Source organism: Leguminivora glycinivorella, chromosome 6 (assembly GCF_023078275.1).
Source record: "Leguminivora glycinivorella isolate SPB_JAAS2020 chromosome 6, LegGlyc_1.1, whole genome shotgun sequence".
Classification (NCBI taxonomy): domain Eukaryota; kingdom Metazoa; phylum Arthropoda; class Insecta; order Lepidoptera; family Tortricidae; genus Leguminivora; species Leguminivora glycinivorella.
The window spans coordinates 17,309,174-17,320,620 of NC_062976.1; the positions used below are offsets into that span (position 1 = coordinate 17,309,174).

The window sequence follows — 11,447 nt, forward strand, 5'->3', positions numbered from 1 at the left end:
ATTAAGACAATTATATTACAAAGATGGGAAGAAAAACACTATAGCGAATATGATTTCCAAGACTATAAATAAATCTCTCCCATACGCTACCTATACTTCCGTACCGTAGGTCAGTGAACTGATCGCATTGCGTTGGCCAGAGTCCCAATTAGAGAGATTAGCTAAAAGCGGAGGTTGTTTAGACGCCACGCTCACGTGTCTTCCGCCTTCCGGTGCGGCGACTCATCGTCCACTCGATAAATCTCTCACGGCAATCAAGGATTCTCGGAATTCCGCAAACTGTATAAAATATCCTCCTTCTTCCGACGACCGGTCTGGCCTAGTGGGTAGTGAGTGATAGTGACACCGCCTGCTAAGCTGCGGTCGTTGGTTCGTTCCAGTCCCGGTAAGAGCATTTATTCGTGTGATGAGCTCAGTATTTGTCATAGGACTCATACATATTTAGGTAGGTTATAGGTAGGTATTTGCATAGTATAGGTATTATATTTATATACAACAGGCTGGAAAGATAAGTCGGGCCCTGGAGGGACCTTAAATCCTTAACCTGGCTCTGTTTACTTAAGAGGATACGGTAGCGAAAATGCTAAAATGGAAAGGAGCCCCCCTTTCAACTTGGGAATTTTAGTTAAATATACAAGTGTTATTAACTAAATTTATCGAAAAAAAATTGTCCATTAAGAACAACTCAGTCAAAAGATATTTAAAAAAAATCTTTAAAATCGAGGTTCCGCTCTCGACTCTTTCCTCCTTCAAAACTAAATCAATTGGAACGAAATTTGAGAATCTGAATAACAATGAAATAATCTATGTCGGACCGTTTAGCTTTTTTGGTTAATTGTTACCAATCTTGAGTATCACACCTTTTTTTGCGCCACAATGAAAAAGGCCGTTTTTGGAAATTTTTGATTGGCTCTAGAATCTTTAAAAAGCAGAATATCAAAAAAATCAAAACGGTCTAAAAATAATAACAATCTGTGTTGAAAAAATCATTGCTTTATCTTCAAAAACCAGAGAGGAAATAGTCGAGAGCGTTTGTATGGAGAATTGACCCCTACAGTATCGTCTTAAAGAAGTCATTCTTTAATATTTAAAAAGAAACAAATCTGTATTCAAAGATCTTTTGAAACTAGCTTATCTCACCTGGACTCGAACTTAAGAGGGCTTTCGTGTTAAAAATAGTGAAATCGCAACCGAGCGCTCGATCATACCGTGTGTGGTATCAAATTAAAGGGCTTTGCGAGTAGTTTATAAATATATATCACATTATAGGACTTTTTCTACTTGGTCTAACATAATATGAGAAAATGTCAAAAAGTGGTAATAATTGTACCGGTGAAGGCTCGTTTTCAAAAAATTGGCAAAAATCAATAATAGCAATTTATAATCACTAAGGCATAACAGCAATTTAAGTAAACGTTGCAGATTAATTTAGTACAAAACTTACTTCGATGTGATGTAGATTTTCAAAGAAATTGTCACTTAGTTTTAGGTAATTTCTGAAAAAAATTGAATTCGCCTTAGGCTAGTTTACTCTTTTTCAAAAACTTAAAATAAAAATCTAGTCTGAAATGATTGTGGTACAGGATACGAATTATAAATTTACCCGTTTTAATATTCAAAATTGTCCAAATTTTACAAATAAGATCGACTGATTCAGCTCTATACGTGCGTTTTTCTAAACGTGCATTAGAGAAAAATTCATAATTAATTTAGTGAGTTAGTTTTCAAAAATCCTGTCTTATAAAAATCAAGATAATAAGATGCTCTAACTGGAACTTGAATTAAATAAATCTATTGGATAACGGAAAGTGTAGTATTTCACCGACTAAAACTATCAATTTTACATTCTTTTGACGTTTTTTTTGAAAGCAGCCTTAAAGGATCGAGGATCTAAATACGATTTGTCAGCTACACATGTTTGTATTCGCATAAAAACTAAGAGTTACTATATGCGATCCGCATTTTAATTTATAATCGAGCATTTGCGACCTTAACCATATTTGAGGCGGGTGGACCGACAGCATTCCTTCCCAACGAGTCATGAAAGGTATTTCTGACTCTACCTGCGTGTAAAGTGTAGCGTACATGCACGGAAGCGGATACCACATGGGATTTCCATTAGATTTAGCAAAGAACCCGTTCTGATTAAATCATATAGATAAATTTGATCTAGTGGATACAGCTTTAGAAATTCCCAAAAATATGTATTACTTACTTTTACCTGCGTAATTCGAAAAGTTTGTACATTTGGATCACGTCTCCGATTTTGATTTAAATTGGTAGGCTGATAGAGTCCAATGGACACAGTCTATGACGCTGAGCAAGATCCACTGGGTTTCCCAAAATGTCCCAGGTAAGTAGTTTGTAATGTTTGTATAAAACCTTCCTTTTTTGTTACCAGATTTCTATACATTATCGGTGTTTGTTACTAGATTTCAATGCGTTAGAGCAAGGTACAAACTTCATATTTGATAACGATATTCGTATTCGCATACCAACGAGACTAGGTTTTACCTACCTACCGGATACAAGTCAAATATATCACGTACCTATCTATTTTTTGCTGACTTATGCCTAGGTAATATCAAAAGGCCATCCATACTATAACCTAAATACTATTTAGTATATAATATTGTAGGTATAAATTATATATATTTTAGACGATAATTATAATATGGGTTTTGTTTTGTTAAATACCTATATTTAAATAATGACGAAAGAAAAAACTGTACCCATAGGAGTTCTTGTATATTAGGTATACCTGTACCTGCTGGACAGATAAGAAAATGGCACGCTGCCAAAGGTTACGAGATTTACTATGTTGTTATCTTACTACATTATTGGCAAGAGTATAAGCACGTTTAGCAAAATAACAGACCAATAACTGCCAACTTACGTACATAGTTACGTCTAACTAATGTACAATATATGTACATAAATCATAAAATCGCTGTAAAAATGTTAACGCTATAACTTTTCATTTTTAACCCCCGACGCAAAAACGAAGGGGTGTTATAAGTTTGACGTGTCTGTCTGTCTGTCTGTCTGTCCGTCTGTCTGTCTGTCTGTCTGTCTGTTTGTCTGTCTGTGTGTGTGTCTGTCTGTGGCATCGTAGCTCCCGAACGGATGAACGGATTTTGATTTAGTTTTTTTTGTCTGAAAGCTGAGTTAGTCGGGAGTGTTCTTAGCTATGTTTCATGAAAATCGGTCCACTATGTCACGGTCGGGGGTTTTTTCAAAATTTTAATTTTGTGGTTATTATCAACTTTTTCATTTCAGTTTTTAACCCCCGACGCAAAAACGACGGGGTGTTATAAGTATGACGTGTCTGTTTTTCTGTCTGTGTGTGTGTCTGTCTGTGGCATCGTAGCTCCCGAACGGATAAACCGATTTAGATTTAGTTTTTTTTTTGTTTGAAAGCTGAATTGCTCGGGAGTGTTCTTAGCCATGTCAGGGGCTTTTTTTTTCAAAATTTTAATTATTACTTTACATTTGAAACTGTTAAGTTGAAATGTGAGTGTGCACGGGTAAACGTCCCACTTTGTCGATTGCTATAAAGCCACTTTGTCAGTTTATTCATATGACAAAAGTAAATCTCACCTTAATGGTAGGTAACCGACAAAGTGGGACGTTTTACTAAACACACTCACAAATGTTTTAAATGTTAATTCGGTTTTTTTAAGTTTCCTCTTAGATGGCACAAGTTTACTGTATTCATTTGTACAATTGCAGCATAGAGCCACAGACATTGATGAATAATTTTTATTCATGAAATCATCCCCTTAAAATTCTACAATTTCAGCAATGTTGCATTTCGAGGGGATGATTCTTATATGAAAAAAATGGCAAGCAATAACTAGTACTGGAAAAACGATAAAAATGGCTCGGTCATTTACCCCAAACGCAATGTGGTGCCCTGATGGAAGACAAAGGCCGCCCTATCAATTACGGAAGTGAAGTAGCCTTAAGTGCATGTTACAAAAGAGAAGCATTCGTCACTAGATTATTACATTTTTTCACATATATAGGTACAGTTTAGTAACGAGCGAAATATCGAATAACCACGAAACAAAATTAAAATTTTGATAACATGGACCGATTTTTATCAAACATGTGAAACATGCCAAAGAACACTTACACTACCAAATTCAGCTTAAAAAAAAAACGAATTCTAATCGGTCCATCCGTTCGAAAACTACTATGCCACAGACAGACACGTCAAATTTATAACACCCCGTCGTTTATGCGTCGGGGCTTAAAAAACACAGCGGCAAGAATATTTAACTGAGACGAGACCACAGTGCAAGAAATTTCACCTATTCTTTCTTTCTTTTCAACTCTGTTATTGTAGATACGTATTTATTATGTTAATCCGTATTCAATATAGTGCACAAGCAATAAACTGTCCCAAGAAGGCGCGTGACAGAGGCCGCTCGTGTTGAAATCCATACAAAACGGCAACGTCTGATTCAGCACCTGCATTGGGCAATGTTGCGACAACTGTAACGTCCTGCCCAGTCAATGACCCACTGATACGACGTAACCAGAGACAAATAGTGAGGACAGGCATCCCTTAAAAAAATCTTAAAAAGATCTTGTTTTAGTAGCGCGTTCTACAACCAATAATGAATGCGAATCTGTCCTAACAGTCTTTATTATTAATTTGTTTATGTTGGAATTTGGTTGCTACAGCTGCATGCATGTATAAATAATGCGGGTTATTGCACTTTTAAATGTACGTACATATGTCTGCGCAAACGACCACTCAGGCACAGCCTTATCGCCCGGCGAAACTGGACCGACGACGACCAATTAAAACGAATGACACAATATACGGAAACTGGGGAGCCATTACAATCGCTCGAAGAGCATGGGCAAAAAATCTCAGACCACAACCACATCTCGGGCACTGGCGATCAAATATGAAAGAGACGCCTTCCTAGCGTACATTCTAAGCTCGTGTAAGTGAACGCGTACCATATGTTTGTATGAGTGAGATATGACAGGTCGACTGTTAGCGTTTTTGACAGGCGGTAACTGTGAGGTAACCGAGAGGGGGTGGGCGGCACTTTCAGCGGGGAACGGGAGTGGCCATACTGTACGGTAGTACCTACTCTTTATGATACGTGCCACGACTCCGATAAATTCAGTTCTTTTTTTTTTGGGATAGGAGGCAAACGAACAGACAGGTGACAGACAGGTCACCTGATGGTAAGCGATCACTGCCTCCCATGGACACCCGAAACACCAGGCTACAATCAATGGTCAATCAATGGTTCTAATGGCAACGTTTCTAAATAAATCCATATCTTATTCTGAATAGGAACCAAGTCAAAGAAATCAGTCGATTTCAACATTAGGTTAGTCGAGAGCCCTGCGGGATTATAATATCTGAAATAAACTGATCTACAACATACATAGCTAATAAGAACAGTAACCAATTGTAAATCTTCAAATTCCGATGAGTCTCATGAGATTGTTGTAGTTCTAAATAAACATTATGAAATGAAATGAAATATTTATTTTCCAAGTAGGCATATTACAATGCGCTTATGAACGTCAAATAAAACTACGCCGGCTCTAACCCTACGCCTCAGCCTCGAGAAGATTTCAGTCCCCCCTCAGTTGGAGGAGGGTATCCACTATGGGACCGGCAAGAAACTCGGCGGGCCACTTCTTTTCAAAACATTACATCTTATATTTAACATGCATTAAAAAAAAAAACAAGATACAATTTAATAAGCAAAAGTATTCATAAAAAAAATATTAACACAAGAAATTATACAAAGTACAAAGCTATTATGATTATTAATAAGAGATGTTAGAGATGTATAGAGTCTCTAAGTGTCAAAGTACATCTAAAAAAATTATACATGAAGAAAAAAACCGAATAACTAAAATAACTTTAGAGTTGTAAAAGACTCTTGTTGTCTTAAGCAAAGGAAAAAAAAATATATGTATACTTAATCTACTTTTTTCCTTGGAGATGTATATGGTCTCCAAGAGTCAGAAAGAAAAATAAACAAACAAGGACCGAACAGAGTGCCTCAACGTAATCTCATTCAAAATTAATGTTACATAGAATAGCATAGCCCCTATTAGCTGAAACAGACCGGTCTTCACAAACAGCACCCGTTCACGAATATGGCGCGCATCTCAGCCATCGCCTCCCTCAACCTTCATTCGGGAAGGTGGCGACCCGATCAACGACGTCACCGTAAGCAAAGACTTTTTAGCGAGCATGACATGTTCAAGCTGTCCGGGCTGTATTAAATATTCCAATAATAAGTGAATACGGTATACCTAGATGTAAGACACAACATTCCGTGCTTGTATGTTACATAGTTTAAATTGACTTAATTGAAAACAAGATCTTGGGAGATGTAAAAGGTCCCCACAGTCAATTATAATTAATGGGATATAATAAAAAATAAAAATTTGGAGGTGTAAAGGTTCTCCAAGTGTCAAAAGAACTAGAAATAGAAAAAAAAATGCGTATGAAATACAAATTTCACGTCAAGAGACTGTTAAGCTAGCAATCTCCAACTAATTCTACAGAATACATAACTAGTATGTACTCAACAAGTCAATATATATATATACCAAATTATAATTATACAATAATAAGGATCAATAATTTAAACAGCCAGTAGCAACAGCGCCTTAAGCATGACACAATGTCTCCCCGGGACACTGCTAGCAAAACTATGACAGATTTTGAGCCTGGATAGTCGGCCATGGTGTAGTATCTCCCAGGTAATCATCAATTTTGTAGTACCCCTTTTTGAGAAGTGCACTTTTTATGTACTTCTTGAATGAAGTAAAGGGCAGATCCCATGCCTCTAAGGGTACCTTATTATAAAATGTTACACAGTTTCCCAGGAACGATTTCTTCACTTTCTGTAGACGAAACTTGGAAACGATTACACATAAAGTACTCAATGTTACTAACAGGTCTTGCTACACTGGTCCTCACAAAAATGTATTTTGTTGCGCACGCACACTATTGGCAATAGGTACACTAAAGAGCGCTCTTTGCTCCGAGCAACAAGTCAGTGGCAGACGTAGCCATTTCCGTATGCATCCACTTAAAAGAACCGCTGGTAATAGCCGCAGATTCACGAGGACGTATCAGTAAGAACCGCTATTAATGACAATGTAAAATTAATACTTATTACTTTGTAAGATATCAAAGTAAAGCAGCTACTACATACTACATTTAATTGCTAGCAAGCATAACAACGTAATAAGTACCTATACTCATGGTTACGCAGGAAGAGTGTGCACAGTCTTTTGTACCTACACATTCTTTATTTCAAAGTTGACTTTCGACAGTTTCGACAAATGAGAAGTTCGGAAAAATTCGATCCACGCGGGTGAACGTTCTCCTTGATGCTTTTACATCCTCCATCTGGCAAGTGGCACGTAGCCAATACTAACTTAACCCAAAATCAAGTATGTACAACCCAATTAAAATAACCACAAAATTAAAATTTTGAAAAAACCCCCGACCGCGACATAGTTGACCGATTTTCATGAAACATGGCTAAGAACACTCCCGACTAACTCAGCTTTCAGACAAAAAAAAACTAAATCAAAATCGGTTCATCCATTCGGGAGCTACGATGCCACAGACAGACACACACACAGACAGACAAACAGACAGACAGACAGACAGACAGACAGACAGACAGACAGACAGACGACAGACAGACAGACACGTCAAACTTATAACACCCCTTCGTTTTTGCGTCGGGGGTTAAAAAGATAACATTAAAGCACTTAAAACCCAATTTCCCAAACCAATAATTGAAAATTGGCGGATTAAATCGGGTAAATCCTGATGAAAAGCCGGTTCGCGAGCACATTAAACCGGCGAGCTTGCACGAGGACTGTTATGAAAGTGAAGAAGCGAAATAGTAGGTATAGGTATGACATGATTGTAGCTAAGTAGTGGAAATCCGTTTTCTCTGACTGTCTCTCCGGGAAACAGGCGTCACTATTGTGTATTGTTATTGTAAATCTTAATGCATTTTACAGCCCAAAAGTCGGTTACTTAAGTAAAACATATTTTATAGATTGTTTTTTTTTTCTGAATTTGCAGAGACGGTGTGAGTCCAGCAGAAGCGGCCAGCCACCCGAACAGCCCGGCGCCCGCCGCGCTCAGCAAGAAGGGCGCCGGCGCGAGCGACGTGCGAGAGCGCGCCGCCGCCGCCGCCGCCGTGCGCACCAGGCGGCTCATGAAGGAGCTCAAGGAAATACAGAGGTTGCAGGAGAGCCGCTCGGATCCCTTGTTTACGGTAAGCGAACAACAATGACTGAGTTCGACAACGAATAAACTTAAACCTTATGAAATGAAAACTTATAGAACACACACGAACACTTGTATAACTAATACCTACAGACGTTCAGATACAGGGCGCCAGCAAATCGATGAGTTATGACATGAATTTGATATCGTTGACCTCCTTCAAAAAATCATAACATCAAACATAAATCCCATTGTTCACGACGGTTGTCAGAAAATTACAACTTCGTGTTTAGAGATGGCATGACCGGAAGAGCAAATTCAAAGAAACAAGAGGCGTTGTTTAATTGTAGGTATTTGTTTTTCTTGCCTTCTAGTTATCATCATCTTAATAACTTGTTTGGCACCGAATTACATTAGGTAATATGTACAAAAGAAATTATCAGCGATAACAGTTTTATCTCGAAATAATGTTTGTTATTGATGTTATCGCTCGCATTGATTTTATACGATCATCCAACACGTAATCTGACAATGTAAGGGTAAAGATAAATCAATGGAATCCAATACAATGGAAAATAATACGGAATAAAATCTGAATCAAACCACAATGGCAATTGTAAAGTATTTCAACCTACTGAAAAGAATTACATACATAACCCAACACATGAACACACCTTCCGATTTACGATAAAAAAGAAACGAGCCGAATAAACAAAAAAAGGCGATACTTATCCCACAACTTCAGATGCTTGAGTACTTACTCTCGAAAAACATCAATTGGCCTCGGTAACGGCCTGCCCAGGCCTGCCAATTAGAAATAAGCGACTATGCCGAACTACTGACCGGCCATTGCTGACCTGCTAACTTAACTGATGATCGTCATAGTCGTCATTCTCACCTCGACCCTTTTCAGCCGGGTATAAATACATAGGTCCTAATCGTAAACCGTCGCGTCCCGTTGCAGGTGGAGCTAGTAAACGACAACCTGTTCGAATGGCACGTGCGGCTGCACCAGATCGACCCCGAGAGCGAGCTGGCGGCCGACCTGCGCGAGCTGCACATCCCCAACATCCTGCTACACCTCGTCTTCCCGGAGAACTTCCCCTTCGCGCCGCCCTTCATGCGGGTTATCGAGCCCAGGATAGAGAAGGGATTTGTCATGGAAGGTGAGGCATAAGTACCTTTGTAAAGAAAATTCCCATACCCATTCGCTGACACTACATCGACATAACACTTTAAGTTCTCGCGCTTTGTACACATATTTAAAGTCACACACAGGTCGAACGCGATTAATTAACATTATTTTTACCTTTTTTCCCAACGTTTCGGCCAGGTTGCACTGGCCGTGGTCGCGGAAGACTGACGTCCCAGCAAAGTGTCACCGGAGATGTAAACAACACAAAACTACCCGATATTAATTTATATAAATGTTCGGGGTAGACAAATAAATATAATCTACCCGCTTTTAGTTATTGTGTGTCGTGCGGTGGGAAATAAACAATAACTAAAAGCGGGTAGATTATATTTATTTGTCTACCCCGAACATTTATATAAATTAATATCGGGTAGTTTTGTGTTGTTTACATCTCCGGTGACACTTTGCTGGGACGTCAGTCTTCCGCGACCACGGCCAGTGCAACCTGGCCGAAACGTTGGGAAAAAAGGTAAAAATAATGTTAATTAATCGCGTTCGACCTGTGTGTGACTTTAAATATGACTACATCGACAGCCGAACCGAACTACTGCCGCAGAAAGGACATACCCTATGTGTATTTTCAGTGACAGTACGTGGCCAGGCGGAGCACTGTCAGCGAAAGGTATGTCAAGACGGAATTTGAACCATCAAATACCTGGTGGAATCAAGTTTCAAGATGCCTAATAAGTGTTTGCTATCCAATCTGTCCATGCACGCAATATGAGCCCTACGATATAATATTTTATCTTGTTAAAATAAATGTGAGCTCAGTTTCTTCGCAAACCTACACATTGCTTGTATAATATGGTAACTGGATGGGGTCGAATTCCTAAATTGCAGACATGTTTCAAAAACGCAGCGTCTAACAACACATCTCTCAAACATACGTAACTAATACATACGTTTGAAGGAGGCGCCGAGAGTTCTAGCACATGTAAGTAATTTAATATTACTTACATGTACTTAATTATCATTGGGGGCGAGGAGAGTTTGCAGAAAATTAAGCTTTTGCTCATATTAGGGTGATGATAATATGTAACAGACCCATATTTTTTTTACAGGCGGCGCGATCTGCATGGAGCTCCTAACGCCTCGCGGCTGGGCGTCCGCCTACACAGTAGAGGCCGTGGTGATGCAGTTCGCGGCGTCAGTGGTCAAGGGGCAGGGGCGAGTGGCGCGCGCGCCGCCCCGGCCCTCGCGGGAGTTCTCGCGCCGCCGCGCCGAGGAGGCCTTCCGCTCGCTCGTCAAGACCCACGACAAGTACGGGTGGGTCACGCCCGCGCTGTCAGACGGTTGAGCGCTATGTAAGTATACTGAGCTGATAATAATGGCTAAGCGTATATAATTATTCTAGATATTCCCTGCATTCATGATATGGAAGTACCCGCGCCAAAAGGCACGCAGTTTTATTATTTAGACCTAAGTACTTTACCAAGCAGATGCCGATGAAATTACGAACATGATGAAATTCAGAACCTATTCTGAAGTTCAGATCTTTATACATCTGTACAGACATAATTATGCTTTTTTGAAAGCAATTGCTAAGCAACATTTAATCACAAGAATACACTATCCCAATGCAATTCTAAGTTATTTATACCTACCTAGACTAGATTTGCAATTGTGAAGTCAAGCGTAAACGCTCATAACGAAACCACAGCCAAAAACGCACGACAGTACTCATCCAATGACAGGCGTATTGCAACGGCGGCTAACATTGACCCAGATCAAATCAAAATAGCCGGGCACCCGCGGACCTAATAGCGTTCATTTATCAATTCAGACTATCAACACCAGCTGCAATCGGTACCAGTAGGTATCTGTTACACTTGTAACTGAGAAACGATTTCGTCATCTTTCAGCAGTAAACTTTATGACCAATCTGGCGCGAAATTAAACGAGTCGTGAATAAGTTATGTTCGACGACGTAGTTGAGAATAGCAGAATTTCGGTGTAACTAGGTGACACGGTGTAACACAATAGTTATTTGTTTTACAAGGG

At 39.2% G+C, this 11,447-nt stretch overlaps 1 protein-coding gene across 1 annotated transcript in view; it reads left to right on the top strand.

Moving 5' to 3' along the window:
* LOC125227142 (ubiquitin-conjugating enzyme E2Q-like protein CG4502) overlaps positions 1-11,447 on the top strand; it is a 61,759-nt gene that overhangs the window by 47,163 nt on the left and 3,149 nt on the right. Inside the window, exons 3-5 of the mRNA XM_048131363.1 lie at positions 8,105-8,300; positions 9,216-9,417; positions 10,508-10,750. Coding sequence (XP_047987320.1) covers positions 8,105-8,300; positions 9,216-9,417; positions 10,508-10,743 — 634 coding nt within the window. The 3' untranslated portion in view covers positions 10,744-10,750. The remainder of the gene's footprint in view (positions 1-8,104; positions 8,301-9,215; positions 9,418-10,507; positions 10,751-11,447) is intronic.